We start from the raw sequence: 21,054 nt of genomic DNA, 5'->3' as shown, positions 1-21,054 counted from the left end.
CAGGTAATCCAAGGCATTTGTCTCAGCTGTTACTGTGGAGAGATGGATCGCTCTCCTCTGATGCTGAGGCAGGGATTGGACGACAGAACACACTTCTTCTCCCGCCTGCAGCACAGATTGTCCCTACTCTCCAGCTCTCCCACACGATCGGATAAGACATGGAAACACTCTCAGCCCCTCCTTGGCGGAGGCGTTCTGAACGATCATTCGCATCAGAAGCCTCGTGCCGCAGCAGCGCTCGCTGAACTGACCTTAAAACTGACCATACTGTTTTGTTTTCGATTCCATTTTTCGTTCAAACGAATGTTTTTAAGTCTGGGAGAGGTTGGAGCAGGTGGATCTTGTGGTTTTGTTTTCTGATCTCAGTTACAGTGCTGTACATCATTTCAGTTCACAGAATAGTATCACCTGGATCTGAAACTCTCTGTGATTAATTTCTCCATCCATCATCTTCCGCTCTGGCTACCACAGCCTGTGGTCACACACCCGTAATCTCCCTCTCTCCCCCTCTCTCTCCCTCTCTCTCACCTTCTTCCCTCTCTCTCTCCCCCTCTCTCTCTCCCCCTCCTCTCTCTTTTGTATCATTTCCCCAGAGGAGAACTCTGGCAGTATTCATAGAAGAATGTTGTGTTTGTGAGAGGGAGGTATGAGAGAGAGAAAAGTGGATGGGGAGAGCGAGAGATAGAGAGGGAGCGAGCGAGAGATAGAGATAGAGAGAGAGTGAATAAGAGAGGGGGGGGGGGTGAATGGGCTGAAGGAACATCACATTAGGCTAATGGCTGGAGCCAGTGGCCTACTCCCTGGCTCCTTACACACACCCCAGCCCTACCGCCGCACCCCTGCAAGCTCCCAGCACTAATGCTGCCTCCGCCCCGAGCCTGCTAGGTAATCGCTAGACCTGTCAGACCATGCAGACCTTTTATAATGGGAGTGTGTTTTGGAGAGTGTCTCGTGGAAGTCTACTTTCATTGTGAGGATTCACAATGCACATATTTCACATTTCCATGATGTCATCGTCATGGTCTGGACACTGGATTGCAGGCTCTGACGTATATACACAACAACAACAACTACATTCACATTTCCCTTGTAGTCTTCATTCCTTACTGTTTTCTGACTGTCTCACTATCCCTTTCAGAATGTCCTCAACCCACTCGCTCCATCTCCGTGGAGACAGACAGGAGATGAATCCTCTCAGACAGGGAACATGCATGTTGAGGGATCTTTGATTAATTCATCACAGGCAGAGTAGGTGGAGCTCCAAGCCCCCCCCCCCCCTGTTTCTAATATACTAGGTCAATGTGGATCTCATCAGTGATGCACATTTTCCGTCACGAGGATAACGACAGACGGTTCCAGCATCATGTTCCCGCGCTTCTATTTTTACTTGAACATAATTGGACAGTGAACGGGTAGAGGATGCAAAGGCAGACGTGGTGAAACTGCACGCCAAGTTGATAACACCGACGGCCTATCGTCGCGGACAGATTGCCGGTGGTCGCATATGAAAACGGGCAGGGCGATGACGCGACGCGAGAGACGCAACCGTATCACTGGAACAGACCGCCAAGCCAGATGATCTGTAGAGATGTTGGTCTGTTTTACGTTCCATATGCAGACGTAAGAGCCAGTTATGTGTAGCCGGGGGGTGAACTTGGTGTAACACCCAGAAATAAAAAATTCACCACCCGGCTACATATGGAAGCAAATCAGTGACATAATGTTTTGAATTTGTTTAAGGCAATGAATACTTAGGCCTAATATTGAAATTTAAACACCACCGAATTTGGTGGTTTTGAATTCACCTCTTTAAAATTGAAATATGAATTTATTACACACTATTCAGGCTACTCAATTTCAAATGGTGAAATCCAGTTCCCCAAAAATTCTAACCAAAAAAATTCTAACCAAAAAAGTTTGAACCCATAAAATGTGAGCCTTATATTCCATACATTCAAAACAGTAGGCCTATGTCACTGATTTGCTTCCATAGCCAGCCTCTAACCCTTAACTACCTTGGAGAGATGAAAAGCGAGTGGCCCACAAGTCCGGGTCAAAGGCTCCCGAGTCGTCTAGATGGCATGCTTTGTTGTTGCACAGTAAATTACATATGTCTGGGAGGTGAGTGAATACTTGGGCAGTCACTTATTCTGCGGTAATCCCCCTAAGTGCTCCTCGGAAGTAGCAGGGCTGGAGTTTTGGAAGCCTTCAGGGGAACGTTGTCGCAATAAAGCCTGAGCGCGATCACGTCTCACTGGGGCATTGGGTTAGGATTCACTGGGCCCTGGAGGCTGTCAAGTCTTTTGTGATATACATTACATTACATTCAGTCATTTAGCAGACGCTCTTATCCAGAGCGACTTACAGTAAGTACAGGGACACAGTAGCGCCAAGGCAAGTAGGGTGAAGTGCCTTGCCCAAGGACACAACGTAATTCGCATGGCCGGGAATCGAACCGGCAACCTTCTGATTACTAGCCCAATTCCCTAACCGCTCAGCCCATTTGACTCCCTATACATATACACTCCTGCTGGGTGAATGTCTCCTGCACAGCAGGAGGGAAGTAGAGTACAGCACAATCTTCAACGCCAGATACTGATTGACTTCCTGGAAGGAATCGATACTTGGAGATATACTACAGGAAAACAACATGGCCACTCCCACTACTTAGGTAGAGCGGTGCTTTGCTCTACAGTAGTATGTGCTGCAAAGGTCCATTTATCTTCATCTAAAGTGAGTTTTCCCAGTAATTGCTATCCACCCGATTAGGTGGTGCATCAGAACTCTGCAGTTATTGGACCTTGAAAGATTTGTATTAGGCAATTAGAGAGTTTGAAATTTCGAGGCGGAAGTTAGAAACTTTTTCAGTTAATAACTGCTAAGCCTCTAACGTATATAAGTTAATATAGCTAATATATCAGAAGATAATTAAGAATATAAAGCAAGTAAAATGGCAAAGCAGTTTTAAGGGAAACTACTTCTGAGGAGAAATCAGAATGGATATAACCAGACAGTAATGACTTATATTTCTCAGAAGATTGATCTTGTAAGGAAATCTTATGACTAAGTAGTCTGTACTGTAACAGCACGTATAGGCTTGGAAATTGAAGAGATATACAGTGAAATCCAATAAAGATTTCTGATTATTTCACTGTGGTAGAGTGAGAGGAAATTATCAATTAATCTTTATCTGCTTTCCTCTGCTGCTGTGGTCTACGCGACCCAATGGAGCTATACATATCAGGGAGAAATAAGTTCTTATATCCATGGGTTGGCTGAAGATGCCAACTTCCTTTAGATTCAACTGAATCATCGCTCCAACTCAAATCTAAATCAGATTTCAAAACACCAATGCATCTCTCTACACGCATGTAAGGCTAAATCCCTATTGACTTTACTGGCCATAAACTGTTGGAGTGAAGCATACATTGTCATAAGCGATGTATGTTTGAAGGAACAGGGCCCAGAAATGTATTTGGTGACACAAAGGCTTGAATGTTATCCTCCAATTCATCCCCTGCATCCTTTATCCCTCCAGTGGACTCATCCCTCCAACAGTATCATCCTTCTAACGGTCTAATCCCTATAACAGTCTCATCCATGCCTTTCCCAGATATAAGACTGAAAATCGGAAAAGAAATTCACGAGCACAGATTTTCGTCTCCTGCCAATGCATGCAGAAAAAACTCCTAGGGGGGTGGCAGGGTGGATGGAGGGGGGTCGGGGGGCGTGTGGGGGAGGATTGTGAACAGCAGATGCAGCAGACGACCTTGCCATCTGCACAAGTATCACATTTACATTTAGTCATTTAGCAGACGCTCTTATCCAGAGCGACTTACAGTAAGTACAGGGACATTCCCCCGAGGCAAGTAGGGTGAAGTGCCTTGCCCAAGGACACAACGTCAGTTGGCATGACCGGGAATCGAACTGGCAACCTTCGGATTACTAGCCCAATTCCCTCACCGCTCAGCCACCTGACTCCTGCCTCCCTAGTATCACCTGCCTCCCTAGTATCAAGTGTGATATTGATGATTTCCCTCAGACAACAGCCAGCAACAAGAATCCCTCAGAATACACATCTAAGCCCCGCACCCAAAGACAACCTACAGTACTGGACATCAGACTCATCCGGTTCCATTTGACTCACAACCTCCACTTAAGGGCAGAAAGCCAGTCCTGATCTGCTCACTTGACCCCTAGATATTTCTGTCGCTATCTCTCTCTCTCTCTCTCTCTCTCTCTCTCTCTCTCTCTCTCTCTCTCTCTCTCTCTCTCTCTCTGCTCTGTCTAACACACACATTGTATCCATGTCGAAAAACTAGAGTTTAGCCAACAAACAAGCAATCCATAACAGCCCATCCCTGGATAAGTGGCAACCCATTTCCTTCCACTACAGACACTACAGGCCAAACGGAAACGTTTTTCCTCCTCTCAATGCATAAGCAACCCCCCCCCCCCCCATCATTCTTCCGTCCCTGCGACACAATTAATTATTCATGCAAGCTAAACCTGTCTTTCTGACTCGAGTACATTAGCGCATCATCACAGGACCAGTGCAATGACGTCAACGACGACTACGTCACTGTGCGTCTTTTCCCCGTTCCCGACAGCTAAGGTTAATAGGGCCGGACTCGGGCCTGCAGTGCACATCTCTGTTGCTGTCGGTCTGCATGGTGTCACGCTGCCTCGGAGAGAAGGCGTATTTTGCTTATTAAACAACCGGTGATTTGGAGAGACAGCCGTACTCTAATTGCAGAGGATGTGCGGAAGAATCTAATGAGATCATTACAACAGTGTGTTTTCTCCGGCAGTCAGCTCCCTGTCTCACTGCTTCCTGTTCGTATGATAGGCTACGCCAGATCCTCCTCTTCCACCACCGCAAAAGTGATTTAGTTTTCCATTAACCACGTCCAGTGAATTCATTAATTGGAAATTGATTAACGGCTATTTCCCATGCCTTGGTCGCGACAGAATACCATAAACAACGACAATAAATAAAATGTTGATAATAATTTTCAAAGGTTGAGAAGGGGTAGGGCTGGGCCGTGGACAACAGAACCTGCGTGAGCCAAACCACTTATCACATTTCCTCTCTGATTCTCATGAAGTCATATCAGGCTAATATGGAAGGTTTCCATTACCAGGAAGAGGTGCTTTCACATATTAAGTGTTGCTAAAATATCGTGTTTGATGTTTGCCACAGTAAGATAGGATATTGTGCCAGTTTGGCAGACATAGAAGCAGACCTCTCTCTCCTTTATCTAAAACTAATGCACTTTCTATTCATTACCGATCAACTTTTTAAGCAATTGGACCTTTTAACGAAGAAGACACGGCCATATAGTGAAGTGCCCTTGCAAGACCTGCTAAAAGAATACATTATGCAAGAAATAAAACGTTAAATGGAAATTACCGGAACGTCTTGCGCTACAACCTAAATAAATTGATTAGAAGAAGTGTATATATTTTTCTAACAGTTTATTATTGAAATCACTTCATTCTCTTGGCTCTTTCAAGTTTAAATTAGGAGGGCACTCTCAAGTCTGCCTCTGATGTTGCCTTCACTTCAATTAGCGCCAGCAGATAACATCACCTTCATAGTAAAATTAGGAACCATTTTCTATTTAACTCTCCGTGTTCTGTATTGTCTGTTATTAGACACTGCGGTTTTGGGAGGTTGTGTACATTTCTTAGAGATGTCAGTTACACTGTTCTTTGGTGTAAAAATAGTATTTAAAAACGCATCTATTTTTGTCCAAAAGCTTATTCTGGCCCTGTTTCTATTCTCGTCCTAAGGCGGTAACAGCATCTTCAAAAGCCCTTTTAATCTGTTTCTGACACACGAATTTAGCGTAATACAATTTTGATTTTACCACCTTTTTCTTATTCAAAGTGTGGCTTAATCAAAAGCATAGGCTATTTAGGGAATTATTTTACTGTTGCTATGCATGCAGGCCTAAGCACTTGAGTAGACTGTGACCCTACTTTGAAGTCACTGACGTTAAATGCAAAGGTAGGAAAAGAGACATGAAATATGGGTTTGGCAGGACAACACAGGTCTCCATGAAAAGCAAGTCAGAGTTTCACTTTGGTGATGAAAGGTGCTCCATCCATCACCTGCTCATCCATCATGCAGTAAAATCAATACGGAGGCTTCAAAGTGCTGGTGTTTATGGGTCGTAGTCAGCTACGTTGACAAGGCTAAATCAGCGCAAACTGCCGATGAGGTGCATGAAGTGCAATCATCCTCCATTACACAGTTTGATATTCTGTGACCAATCATTTTAAGCTGCTAATTGCATTTCTGATGATGCTACTTGTACCATTGTGCCAGGGATGATTTCATTTCATTTGAATTCCCCCCACTCTTTCTGCTTCCTGTCTCGATCTACGGGAGGGGCAGCTACAACGCAGCTGCTTCTTGTTTGTGTGTATGATGACTAGAATCGACGGTAGCCCGCAGAACAGTAGACAACCTATTCAAACCATAAGTGGGGCAATTGGATGGTTCAAGTTCTGAATTACAAACACAGCTCTTGGTTATGGTCGTGTGATGGACAGTGGCAAAGAAAAGATGATTTTGAAAAAAGGAAGTAGGTGACTGAATTGACGTGGCACCACATATAGAATAAAATAAAAATACAAAAATAACTGAAATTGACAAAACTCCTGACCCATACCGTTTTGTTTGATGTGTAGATAATGACTCAAGCGTATTCGCTTTCATCCAATAGAACTTGCTCTAGGTGAGGCTCGAACTCACAACCTCGGCATCGCTCTGCAGATTACTGTCTTATAAGTACCGCGCGCTAACCGATTGCGCCACTGGAGCAGATGCGTATATTTTATTTATAGTCAAATCCAATCCCTGGCATCCATGGTCAGCTAACAATTAAAGATCGTCCAAAAGGTTCCAGATGCGGCTTGAATTCACAACCTCGGCATCACTGCAGATTTCTGTGTTATAAGTACCGCGCACTAACAGACTGCGCCACTAGAGAAGTTTTCGAATGGGAAGTTTCTACTTTTGTTATTTTAGATTTACAAATCAAAGATTGATCAAATAGTAATTGCTCCAGGTGAGGCTCGAACTCACAACCTCGGCATCGCTCTGCAGATTACTGTCTTATAAGTACCGCGCGCTAACCGATTGCGCCACTGGAGCACTTCGGGTTCGAATGTGTCAGAGGATTCCAGTTCAATTACACTGCAGCGTTACTTCCTAGGCCTATGTAATACATACAGTTAATCAGCTGATATAAATCTTTTGTTCCTGACCTGACGACTAGTTAAACATCAATGAGGAGATGGATGTAGAAAATATATCGTTGTGTGTGTGTCTCTGTGTTTGTATTTGGTATTACCAGGGAGATACATTGAGTACATCTCTTTTTGGGTTTAGAGAAGTAATAGCCTGTCCCCAATACTCCAACGGAGCCATAAATAGGCAGAAATGTGTGATACGTTTAATTTAATTCACTGCTCAAGCTGTCAGCGATTCTGCTTGCCTCACCTCTCTCTGGGCCTAATGGATGATTGTGGTTCATAATGGCTTTGTGGTAGCTGGTGCACAATCCTGCTTCACAGTGGGATGAATGTTGTCTTACTGGGCTGGGTGAGATTGGACTGGTTCTACAATCTGGGAACCAAACGGTTAAGATAAGAAACTAAACAAATGATACGATTCATTGTGATTATCAATGGGTTTGGTCCCAAAGATAGACATCTCACATGCAAGAATAATGTTTGAAGACAGTGAAGTGCCTTTCCATTGTTGAATTCATAAAAGATGATTAAGTAATATAGAACATATATCAATGCAGATATGAACACATCGTTGCACTATATATATCACATTTCAGCACTTAGGACCCAAATTCAATTACCACTCCAAATTTTGAGGAGTGGGTTATGATCTGTTTTGGGAGAGACAGCAGGCAGTCTCTTAGATAACAAGTGGGAAAGTGAGATTGTTCAGTGCCAATCAGGTTACAGACTAGACCTGTATATCAAATTGGGTCAAGCCTTTTAAATCTGCAGTCATATTCTAAACTTTTGAAAGAACAATATTTAATAATTTGGAGCACATCTAAATCACTTGGGGGGCCGCTTTGTTGCTTGGCAACAGCCTTGGCATGGTCATCAACCGGCTACTGCAACCTACCTCCACGATTTCAAGATAGGTTTAGGGATTCTGTGAACCCTAAATGTTTTACAATCTAAGAATGATGATCCCTTTCATATAGAGATGTGCAAACCCATCAAAATGATCCAATACATCAGGAATGATGAATTAAGTTCTCGAACTCGAACATAGAGCAGAGAACCACTCTTTCAGCACTTGAAGTCTTTACAAAACACTTTCTACCAGGGGGCATCGGGTTGCATAGTTGGATCATATTCCGGTTAATGAGATCATGCTGGGAAGTCAAATTAAACTAGTCTGTCTCTCACCCTCATCCTCACTGCCATTCAGTTCAGCTGTGTGGATGAGAATATTTAATTCACACGTCAAACATGCAGCCATTAAACACAAGGGGAGCTGCGATGTAAACAAATAAGTAAAAGCTTTCTAATATTGCTCTGGAGCCATGCCTCATTGACTTATATTTGTGGACTGTGTGTCTCTGAAGTGACAAAGTGCGATCAGTAATGCGAACTGGGTAGATTTCACAGAACTATGCAAGACGGCGCTTTGTAAAACGACGAGCCAAAGAAATTACAACAGTCTTTTATAAACATGAGAGATGCCAACTGACTGTCCCTGGAGCCAGGAGAGCTGTATCAGTACTGTGCATCTGTTGTAGCGTGGTCTGTTCACTGTCAGAGGAAACTTGATCGGATCAAAATGATGGTTTAGTGCAAGGGCTTGAGGAATGAAAGTCTGCCTGGTTTCTCTTAAAGGACATTGTGTTCTATTTGTTTTGTGTTTTTGAATCCTGGGGGTGCACCCAACCTTTTCCTCCATTGTTCTGTGTGCCCCTGGTCAACATGCTCTCAAACCACCACAGCTTATCAAGCTTTTATTTCCATACATGACAGAAACTGTATTTTAGATTTATATATTTTGTTGGATGGATGTGTGGTTGGATGAACCACCAAGACCAACTGACTGTCAAGATTCAACCGAATTGACATAGTGGTAATCCAATGAGTTCATCCTGTCTGCGTGATGAAATCCCTGTGTAAATGTCATCGTCTTATCAAAGGTGGACAGGCCATGAGAAGGGGGAGTCTTCTCAGATGAAGCCAAACCAGGGGAGACGAGAGACTGATTCCTGTCCAGGAACTTGGACGCTGGCAGCTAGTTGGCGCGCTTCATCATGGTAATGTAGAGAGCAGCCAAAGCTATTCTCACACATCCTGCCAAATAGATGCTAATGGCAATTCGATTGCATGGTGGATGGACTGCTAATCATGACTGCCTGTGTTCTGTGGTGCCCATCCCAGGCCAAACGCAGAGGAGAATACCCGCTAGTGTTTGGTTTCCCAGGCTGCTTTGGTTCAGAGTGCTTCAGTTTGGCTTTCTCCGCAACGTTTGTCTTCATTAGGGCTCCACTCCTGCCCTGACTCGGACGCGGTAATGAACTCCGAATCATCGTCGTTCTTCCGCTCTTGCGAGAAGCGCGGTTCGTTTCTCCCTGACCTCAGAATGGGGAGAGGCGACGACGAGAAGGCCGTGACTCAGCAAGATGATTGGCTCGACGGCGAATTCCAAATGTCTCTTCATTCCGTCCCGTCTCAAGAGCAGCACGTGTCGACTTCCACCATACCCTCAGGTCACAACGTCTAATAATAACAACAACAAAAACAGGAATCCTCATATCTTATGAATGAGGTTCTCCTGGAGGTGGCCTACTTGTCACCGTGGCGACTCATGGATGAATGATTGGAGGTCGGCAGGGATCGTGTTTCCAGTCCTCCTTTCCCTGCTCCCCCCTGCTGTGTGGTGACGCTCCCAGAGAATTGTGGGTCAGAACGCATTTCCCTCCACATGAATAATGCAGAGGCCTCTGTTTAAACCCAGAATGCTTTGGAGCCCTTCCACACACTTGAACACGAGCAAATACTGTGTGGTTATGAACCCATACAGTAGTCCAGTGGTTATCAACCCTGGTCCTCAAGTACCCCCTGTCCTGCATGTTTTAGATGTTTCCCTGCTCCAGCACACCTGTTTCAAATGAATGGGTTGTTATCAAGCTCTGTGGAAGCCGGGTAATGACCATTCATTTGAATCAGGTGTGCTGGAGCAGGGAAACATCTAAAACATGCAGGACAGGGGCTCTCGAGGACCAGGATTGCCTACCCCTGGCCTAAACCATGTAGTTGTGTCAGAATGCATGATATGCTCCCTCAGTATGCAACATTTTCGTGGATTATGTGACGTTATTTTAAAGAAATATGAGATTTCTTGAAGGGATTTGATGAAATATGCATATTGGTGCAATTGGGTGTTATGTTACTTCAGTTGTGAGGCTGAGCTAGTGTCCACGAGCCCACAGAATATCTCTCTATTGACGTTCTAACTTATTCTGCAAGGTTATTGTTATTTGGCTATGCCGGTATCAACGTCATTTTTGAGAGATGCATCCTGGCCAATCAAGGGCTGCATTGTCCTCAACTTGTCAGACTCGTCAAAGCTCACGACTGACTGTAAAGGATCGTGGTCTCTTAGTCCAGCAGTAGAAACCGTTACCAAGGGTACAACTTCGTTGTAGCTGTCATCGTGAAGAGGGGGGTACAGTCTCTCAGGGCGCTCCCTGCGACCGAGCTAGTCAACACGTTCGCTCTCGGTGTAATACGAGCGATTGGCGAGAAGATTTCAGCACTGGAGCTGTCCAGTCTCCTTCAAAGACTCCTCGCTGCTCACTGTGATCTAACAGAAGTTTTCGTTATTGACGGTTTAGAACTGTGTTCATTGTCTAGCGGATTATACTGTTTTTGAGTAGGAACTCACCAGTGAAGGCGCAAATAGTCCACTTCATTCAGGCGAATCCTTGCGATGCTGGGAAGTCGTCCCTGAGCAACAAGGAAGTTCCAAGTCTCGGACAGAGTGTTTTCAGATATCAAAGGTAAGGCGATTGTCCGTTCTCCCATTACCTATGACATGCACGAGCGCGACACTGTCCCGTGTTAAAACGTAGCGTTTCACATCATGTTGATTGGCACGCCAACAATAATAACGGTCTCTTGCTGTTTGACAGATGTTGTTTATCATTTAATATTGCTTTTAGCCTATAACCTTGTTACCCATCTATCTATTTGCTGAAAGAAGTAGCGAGGTGATGTTTTGTGTCTGAGTAAAGTTGCTCTGAATTGTGTGATTAGGTCAGTCTCCGAGACGGGTGTGGACGCGCGCCGTACATCATCATTTGTCGGGGTTTTATAACCTTCGCAGACGTAGGCAACATAATTCCTGCGTTAAAAAACGTCGAATATCGGACTTGTCCACGAGGAAGCTAAATACATCACAGGTTAGGCTACATAAATAACTTGATTGCATCGACGCGATGTACGAACATTTTGAATGAAGTGCCTCTCATTTTTCACTGTAGGCCGAGTATAGTTTGATGATGAAACACTCACTGTTAGATAGCGGCAACGTGGACACACGTTGATATTGTAAGACTAAAGACTTTCATTAATCACCCACCTAGAGTTTTCCACACTATTTTGGGAGAAAGACACCCCTGCCAGGGCAATTAGCTTGATGGCTTCAGGTGATGACACAGGCACATCTGAATCATGGTCTGCTCCACAGCACAGCAGATACGTCACAGGCCAAGCTCAACCATGTATAGTTCCCACATCCAACACCCCCTTTCCCAAGGACAGAACCCCCTGTATCTAGGAGCTATTTTGGGGTAGCCAGCTCCCAAGTTCCTGGGCCTGTGTGTGTGTGTCAAGTAGCTGCAGATCAAGTCCTGCTCCACAGTCTGTGAAAGTCCCCTGCATTCTCTTGTTTCCCCTGCTGCTGGCCCTCACTGAGCCCATTGTCTGCCCTCCTCTCAGGGCATTGGCTGGTACACTCTCTCTGTCTGCCATCTGAATGCCAACTGGGGGCTCCACTCCAAAGATGCATTTAGATTTAAATTCCACCACATCCTGGTGCCCCCCCCCCGTTGCCCGTCAGACGGCTCACCAGCGGAATATCAACTCCCCATGCTCTGCCCCCCTGTGCTGGCTGCAAACTAGCACAGCCCCCCCCCCCCCCCCCCCCCAGGGCCCGGAGGAGAAAGGTGTTGGTGTAACAATGGAAAGGAGTACTGCCAGGGGGAGAGAGAGAGAGAGACATAGAGAGAGAGCAGGAGAGGAGGTGTTATATTACAAACTGAAGACCACTGGTGGCTAGCTTGAGACAGATATTACGATTTCGAGGTGACGAAAGTCCAGCAGTTAGCTTGGTAGGTTTTTGGTGTGTGTGTGTGTGCTATTCTTCTCACTAACTAAGGATGGGACGAGCTGAACTCGTTAGTGTCATTAGTTCCAGGTCTTTGCTCTGCTGGTCTGTGGATGGGATCTCTGGCTAATGGGCCTTGATTCCCATGCACAGAAATGCTTTGTGAGTCCTCCATTCATCAATGCTCCCCCTCAAAACAAGGGTTGAAGGGAAGACTTCTAATCAGCACATACCACCATCAGAGAAGGGTCTGGAGAGAAAAAACATATCAACAGTCCCATCCAAAACACACTGCGTACTGAGAGGCAGCCCACCCTATCAGGATCCAATACCGTGTCCGTAGAAAGGCATCTTAGAATTTTGGCCTTTGCAAAAAGTCCGTCCAGTATGTGTTTCTTTGGCCAGTATGAAAACATGAAAACTGCTTTAAATCATCGGGTGGCTTTTATTGTCTGACGGTTTCTCTAAAGTGTTTGACTTTTTTGTCTGGAAAGATAAAGCCGGCTGTCGTCTGGGCTTTGCCCTGATGCCTTCCACTGTGACACCTGTGCAGAGGACGATTCTTCCTGAATACTAATGGACGTCCCAAGGTGTCCGGAGCCACTGACACAGCCTGCAGCCACCAACCATTCAGACCCTAAGCTCAAGATTAATTTCCTGTTTGCCACACATTCATGCTGTGGCACAACGATACAAATACACTTTCTCCAACACATCAGTGTTCTAAAGTGATTGATGTGATTTCTATGGTACTGTGCAGGAAGTGAAATAAAGATATTGAGTTCAGGTTAGGGGTTTAGTGGCGCTGGCTGTTCGACTTGGTTATGTTTATCTTTCCTCCACTCTGCAGGGAGCTAGGATGGTGCTACCAAACATGATCTGGTTAGAAATATCATATCTGACCACCGGGGAGTGGACAGTCAACAACAGGATTACAGAGAGAGAGCTAAAGAGAGCAAGAGAGAGAGAGAGAGAGAGAGAGAGAGAGAGAGAGAGAGAGAGAGAGAGAGAGAGAGAGAGAGAGAGAGAGAGAGAGAGAGAGAGAGAGAGAGAGAGAGAGAGAGAGAGAGAGAGAGAGAGAGAGAGAGAGAGAGAGAGAGAATGAAAGAGTGAGCATGACAGTCTAAAGAGCATTACTGTTGCCATCTCCTAAAAACATTAACATTTCATAGAAATCTAGATCCTGTTGTGTGCCCCTTTATATTCTTTGCTTTATGGAACGTTAAATGTTAATCAAGTCTTGGAGCTGACAAACTGTGCAACATCAATATTTATATACACATGAAAGCGACAACAAGGCATATGGAAATACTTCAAATAACCACACCTTTGAAATGCAGACAAACTTAGCATTCAAAAGCGCCTGAGTGATCATGTGGCCCACGGTCATTAGCACCAAAGGATGGGTCTTCGAGAGCTCTTCAGCCTTGCAGATTCACCAATCACCGCTCCCGCACCTCACCACAAAGAAACCAAAAGCAGAATTGAATCAGAGATTTAGGTGACATACATCCTGAGTCTTCCAGAGTCTCGATTTACGCGTTCGACAGAAGCATGCCTCCAAAAGAAAAACATCTCCAGAGTCGCTGTGAGATGGTTCGCTGTCGCAGTGCGTTAGACCGGGCTTCTCTGTCACATGTCGGGTCCTGCCCTGAGGAGTGGCCATGTTTTTCTTCCCATCATCCGGTTCTTTTTTTATCCAGGGGCACTTAAATCATTCAGAGGGGTCTGGGAGGGAAAGCTCCATGGGGGCGACAGAGGAGACAGCTGCTCCCGGTCAAGAGCACCCAGGCTGGGCAGAAGGACCTCCACGTCAGCCTGGTTCCCCAGCTGAATGCTAAGCAGAATTATGATAATAATCGTCAAGAAAAGATGTGAAATCCTGGCTGTGTTCGAGAAGCCTCACATCGATTTAGGGAGTGGATGATATCTGGCAGGTGATTTGATGTATTCACAGTCACACACAGACTCCTGAGATAATAATAGTGTACCTTCCTCTCAACCTCATCTGGAAGTACTTCCAGACCCGGTAAACACAAGCTATTCAGCAGTTACAGTGAGTAAAATCCTTTGACAAGGCTCTCCACTGAAGTATTTTGCCGCCGATGTTCAACATTTTACTGTCGTTGAGATGCAGGTGTTTAATCCTGTGAAATTGTACTGCAAGTCATGTTGTTATGCATTTAGCATTTCACAGTTCCTCCGGGGTTTGAAGTCCTACTTGACAACCAAGGATCACGTTCCTCTTTTGCGTTTGATGTGGAGAGGTATCAAAGCGCTGACCCATTTGTGTCAGATCCCACTCTCCCAGAGAAGAAAATAATAAGGACCTCATTTCAAATTCATAAGTTAACCTCAAAGCACTGAGGGATGCTGGAGTCAGTCTCGGGGCAGTGGCAAATCTAGCTTTGGTTCCCCGCAGGAGAGGGGTGCGGGGGGCTAGCCAGTTAGGAAGTCAGTTTTCACTGCCAGAGATGTCGTCTGATCCTGCATCTGGGTTCGGTCTGGCCTGCCCTCTGCTCTGAGCGTCACATCGCAAAAAACACCCCGGTACGCTAGGCATCATGGGAAACGGTGATCATGACGTGAGCTGGCCGGTCCTGGCTACTGCTTATCTCTGTTTGCAGGGAGCTCTCCGCACGCCGTCTCCTTCGCGTAATTATTTGCTGTGCTCACTATCTCTTGACCTGTGATGTCGCATTAAAAACCCACAGCGCTCACTGTTTTTTGTTTCATCTGAGGACTTAGAAACGTCTTAAGTCCTACTCGCTAAGCTCCCTTGAAATGCCCTCAAAACTTAGACATTAGTTAACGTTTCCTGTTTCATATCGACACACACCAGACAGCCAGTCAGCACGACTGACACAGTCTCTCTGTCCTACTGCACATGAGCAGGAGGAACAGGGACACATCCTGACAGGAACACATCCTGACAGGAACACATCCTGACAGGGACACATCCTCACAGGGACACATCCTCACAGCCAGTGAGATTAATGGATAACAGCAGACGCTGTTATCCAGAGCGACTTACAGTAAGTACAGGCTTCTACCCTGCCTTCCTCCTCCTCCAGCACACATGAGCTGAGCTGCACAGTTCTGATTCAACCAGAGAAAACTGTGCAGTCAGGTGTCCTGTAAATACACACCTGGGCATCAACCCAAAGCAAGCAGCCCATTGGTGCAGCCGGAAAGTAAAGCAGAACTCCTGTTGTACTACTGTCGACGGGATCGGATTTCACATGAGCTTTCATCCAGAGCGTGTCTGAATGAGATTGCGTTTCCGGGCATGACACTAGGCTTCTAAGCTCTGTGTAATCAACTTGAATGCACACAAACAGCAGCGTTTTCAATGAGGGAAGCATCAGAGTAGATTTTTCAGTTATTTTCCGCTTCCCCAGGGTTGTTGTTACAGGTGGGAAGGTTTGTTTCGTTTTTTTCCAGCTTCCCTTCCTTTCCTCGTGTTGATTTGTCGATGGCGTCTTCCATAAAGGTTGCGTTCATTAAAGTTGCTTCATGCGGCGATCAGTCGTGATTAATGAGGAGTAAAGGCAGCTGTCCAGGACCGGCTCAGCTTATAGCACAAATAGATCAATCAGGGGATCTGAGAATGGAGTCATTAGCTATACCACAACACACGCACATGCTCGCACCCACACACACACACACACACCCATGGAGATACACACACACTGATTACCGATGAAGATCTTCGTTTTCCTCCGCTGCAATCCCCAAGACTTTGATTCGAGAAACAGCTTCAGAACTTCTCCCCCCCCCTCCCCTCCTCCCCTCCCCCTTCCCCCCCCCCCCTCTCTCCACAGCCAATGGGAGTGCTGATGTCCAAGAAGCAGCAGGTGCAGAAATGCAGCGTCGTCTCCGCCTTCAAAGAGGGGCTGAGGGACCGCCCCCGCCCCGTCCCCGGCCGACCACGCCGACGGCTCCGGGGGCGAGGGGGACGGCCCCGGCTCGGCCTCCGCCCCGGCGAGGGGCCCCGCCGCCGACCAGGAGAAACAGGAGGTGGAGCAGAGAGAGACAGACGGCAAGGCGGGAGCGTCGACCTCCACGCCTGCCTCGTGCCACGCCAGGGACGAGTGCAAGGTGAACCAGGAGGCCTGGTCCAGGCTGCGGGACGGCAAAGGGGTGGAGCCTGAGGATCTGGACAAGAGCCGGCACCAGCTCACCCCGCCGGCATTCGTTCGTCCCAAGAGAGACGCCAACGACGGGCAGCCTATGGAGGTGGACCTGGGTCAGATGGAGCAGGTAAGCCCAGCCTGGATCATGTTTACCTGTACCAGGGATCATCGTAACCACTGTTTTCTTTTTGACAATCCTGGGGATTTGACCTTCACGAGATGTCTGTTAGACGCTTGACATTGGGACAGGACGGGTTTGACTCCCCTTCCCGAAGGTTGCTTTTTGTTGGTTGTTGAGACGTTAGCTGCAGCTGTAGAGAGGATGAGTTGCACTACTTGCTCAAGGTGACATAACGCTGGTGTTTGTTTTAATTAATTATAAAAAGTCATTTTTAATTACATTTTTAGTTACTTTTGCAGGCAAGCTTTGGTGTTTGTGTGTGGTTCAGGAGCTGTTCTGTTGTGGTGTCTGGTTGTGATAGGTCAGCTCTTCTTCTGTGGTGCGTGTGTGTGTGGTGCGTGTGTGTGTGGTGAATGTGTGTGTGAAACGGCAGCTCTTCTTCTGTGGTAAGTGTGTGTGTGGTGCGTGTGTGTATAGTGCGTGTGTGTGTGGTGTGTGTGTGTGGTGAGTGTGTGTGTGAAACGGCAGCTCCTCACAGCGAGGGCTCTGTGGGTGTCCCACTCAAGCTCAGAGGAGGGGGGCACGTCCCGCCGTCCAGGTCGGCGCTGACTAATTGGGGTCGCCGTGGCGATGGGAGCCGGGGGGCGGGGGGGGGGGGGCAGACTCATCCCCAGGCTGTTAGCTGATTGGAGGAAAACCTCCCGACTCTCTGAGAGGCAGGCCGTGCTTTTAAATCACCGTCATCAAAAGAGAAAAGAGAGGCTATAGCTCTTCGGTACTAATGCAAGCGCTAAATAGTAACATTTTTACAGTTTGTGTTATGAAATAGGAGCTGAGTCAGAGCAACACATGCTGGTGCACTGCTACTGCCGATGACTGCAGGGAAAGTTGATTCATGATTGAGCTGTTGTTTGGCGTATGGATTAATGCGATACCAACTGTCAACATGTAAAGCTACTTCCTAGTACTACTAATGCAGTAGAAATGCTGAAATATTTTCTCACAGTCAGTCTGTGTCGGAGAAATTTAGAATGTAACGTTATATTCTGAAAATACTGTTTAGCATTCTTTGCCAGCAGAGAACCCTCTCCCCACATGTCCTATAGATGACACTAGGCTTACGTAAACAAACTGACCTAGGTTGACCATTATCATACTAGAGGTGCAATAAATGTGTTTAGAGAACTCAGTAAGTTTCCACGCGCACACGCGCACTCTGTCTCTGGGATCGTTCACATTGACAGCTAATATTCAGGGGAGGGGACTTCTCACCAATATGTTTAAATGGTCTTACATGACGACTTGTGAACCAGACAAACTTTGTATTGCGATCAGACTTGTCTCCTTGCTGGCAAGCATTAAACCATTGTACTTTCTTTGAATCCAACGACTCTTACTTGATAAAGAAGTTATCTTCACAGTCTGTGAGACATCCTAAGGTGTTATAGCCTGTGTGCATCAACACAAACGTATTGTTTTAGCACATCGTTTACAAAATGATGTTTGAATAAAAAAGTGGGGTCACATAGAGTCCCTGTAAGTAACTATTTTTTGATACTGTAGCATCTTTGAATTAGATATTTGAGTCATTTTCACAATAGATTTTACTTTTATGAATACTTTTTGGTCATCAAGGACTTGCCAAAAATAATTACACATCGGCAGGCAATCGCAGCTCACTCAATACCCAGGGTAGAATCCATGAACAATTGTCAGCCCCTTTACTAATTCACTGTAATCATCAACTCAAAGGATGGATGACTCACACGCAGTCTTTCCAAAAGGTTGGTTAGACTGTTACATTTTGACGTTAAGAAACAAGCCTGTAAAGTGCATGCGTGTTCTGTGCCACATCAGGAGAGGCTGCGCTGCTCTCTCTCTCCTGGCTGGCGTCTCCTCGTGGCAGGATTTCGTCTCCTCTCGTCGTGGGTTTCTAAGGTTTCTCAGAGACGACCTTGGCTGTGACACAGAAGGCAGAGCTCCATAACAGATGGACACAGAGAGAGAGAGATAGATAGAGAAAGAGAGAGGGAGAGAGAGGAGAGGGAGGGAGAGAGAGAGAGAGAGAGAGAGAGAGAGAGAGATAAAGAGAGAGAGGACGAGGGAGAGAGGAGAGAGAGAGAGAGAGAGAGAGAGAGAGAGAGAGAGAGAGAGAGAGAGAGAGAGAGAGAGAGAGAGAGAGAGAGAGAGAGAGAGAGAGAGAGAGAGAGAGAGAGAGAGAGAGAGAGAGAGAGAGAGAGAGAGGGAGTTGGCAGTGACAGTGTGGCGTTCAGACTTCCGGGTTTCAGTGTTCCCGATCGTATTGATGGGAGAACATGCTCTGCCTGCTAATGGTGTCTGGAGTGAATGAACTGAAATCAGGACTCTGAGATTTGAGATTCTAGATTCCTAGAACCTGAAGCAGCCATTAAACAGAAGCTCAATGTTCAAGTTTGATTCTGGAACCAAACAAAATTCACACGATGACAATGACTTCCCCGACTGCATCTCCCTTCCCCTGTCCCCCCCCCCCCCCCCCCCCCCCGGCATCCCGTCCGACTCACCAGCCCGTGAACGAGGAGGTGTGTGAGGTGTGTGAGGTGTGGACGGCCGACGTGCTGTTCCCCTGCAGGACGTGCACGCGGGTCTTCCACGACGGCTGTCTGCGGGAGATGGGCGTCCTGAAGGCAGAAGCCCTGCAGGAGATGAGGGAGACGGCACACACAGCCACTGGCTGGAGCTGCTACTACTGTGTGAGTTTACACACACACACCAGACACACACACACACCCAGACACACACACACACACCAGACACACACACACACCCAGACACACACACACACACACCAGACAAACACACATACCCAGACACACACACCTGACACACACACATACCCATACCCAGACACACACACACACCAGACACACACACATACCCATACCCAGACACACACACACACACACACCAGACACACACACATACCCAGACACACACACACACACCAGACACACACACACACACACCAGACACACACACATACTCATACCCAGACACACACACACACCAGACACACACATACCCATACCCAGACACACACACACACACACCAGACACACACACACACACACCAGACACACACACACACACACCAGACACACACACATACCCAGACACACACACACACACCAGACACACACATATACCAGACACACACACATACCAGACACACACACATATACCAGACACACATACATACTAGACACACACGCCCATACCCAGACACATACCAGACAAACACACACACTCTGAAGACACACGCCAGGGATAAATATACCAATATACACACACACATACTGTATGTTCACAAAACATGTTGTGCTTTAGTCAGGAGGAGATGACAATGTAATCACAATGTGTGCTGTTGTGTATGCTGTTGTTTCCACTGCAGGTTAGGAAGTTACCCAGAGACAATCGAATTATGATACTTAACCGTAGGCGGTTCGAGTTTTGAGTTACTAAAGTACATATCTTGAAGAGTGAGAGGAACAGAGAACAACACATTAGCATAGACTGTGAGATGATACATTTAAATTTAGTCATTTAGCAGACGCTCTTATCCAGAGCGACTTACAATAAGTACAGGGACATTCCCCCCAAGTCAAGTAGGGTGAAGTGCTTTGCCCAAGGACACAACGTCATTTGACACGGCCGGGAATTGAACTGCCAATCTTCAGATTACTAGCCCGATTCCCTAACTGCTCAGCCACCTGACTGCCACTGATACAACATACAGTGTATAACATACACACAGTAGCTTTATTCAGTGGCGAAAATCTGCTATCAACTTTGGGGGGGGACATTATATGACATTTTCTCAAGAGCAATTCCTGAGGGGGATACCAAAATTACTGCTGTAACACATAGCACATTGAAAGAGCGCCATTGTGTCCATAATCAGCAAAGCGCTTTCATTGCGTATTATTAATATTATTGAAATTACATAGTTATGTTTACAGTGATTTATTGGGGGGGAGCCCCCCATCCCAGGATGGGGGGCTCATGTGCCCCCCATCCCAGGATGGGGGGCTCATGTGCCCCCTGTCCCCCAGGGATTTCCCCACTATGACTTTAATGATGTAAGAAACCAGCTCAACAAATAGTCTGGCGGCTTATCTTGTTCCTTACCTGACAGAGTCGTTGAGTTGTTTTGTGACCGGGAGAGGAAATTGACTGGGGTGGATATTGAGTGGGCATGGTCCACAGCCAGGGCTCAGTCTCCTCGCGGTGGCTGATCAATGCTCTCACAATCAGGGGATTATTTTGGACTGGTATTGAGCCCTGTGTGCTTGTGCCAGCCTGGGAAATGCAGCGCCACAAATGTGTCACCTTGATGGCCGTCTGGTGATTATAGGTTT

General features: G+C 46.5%; 1 protein-coding gene and 2 non-coding genes across 3 annotated transcripts; 1 reads left to right on the top strand and 2 right to left on the bottom strand.

The window, feature by feature from the left end:
• Positions 1–6,738: 6,738 nt before the first annotated feature.
• On the bottom strand, positions 6,739–6,832 carry trnai-uau (transfer RNA isoleucine (anticodon UAU)). Its single transcript has 2 exons — positions 6,795–6,832; positions 6,739–6,774 (listed from the first exon to the last, which is right to left on the bottom strand). It is a non-coding gene; the product is annotated as a tRNA-Ile (tRNA).
• Positions 6,833–7,071: 239 nt separating this feature from the next.
• On the bottom strand, positions 7,072–7,165 carry trnai-uau (transfer RNA isoleucine (anticodon UAU)). The gene is made up of 2 exons: positions 7,128–7,165; positions 7,072–7,107 (listed from the first exon to the last, which is right to left on the bottom strand). It is a non-coding gene; the product is annotated as a tRNA-Ile (tRNA).
• Positions 7,166–16,225: 9,060 nt separating this feature from the next.
• Positions 16,226–20,799, top strand: phf24 (PHD finger protein 24). The gene is given in 4 exon segments (XM_062484806.1): positions 16,226–16,308; positions 16,310–16,663; positions 19,204–19,389; positions 20,749–20,799. Coding segments are annotated over 4 exon segments (672 nt in total). The 5' UTR covers positions 16,226–16,227.
• Positions 20,800–21,054: the final 255 nt, after the last annotated feature.

Source organism: Osmerus eperlanus, chromosome 18 (assembly GCF_963692335.1).
Source record: "Osmerus eperlanus chromosome 18, fOsmEpe2.1, whole genome shotgun sequence".
Lineage (NCBI taxonomy): Eukaryota > Metazoa > Chordata > Actinopteri > Osmeriformes > Osmeridae > Osmerus > Osmerus eperlanus.
This window is presented reverse-complemented; position numbering and strand designations above follow the sequence as displayed.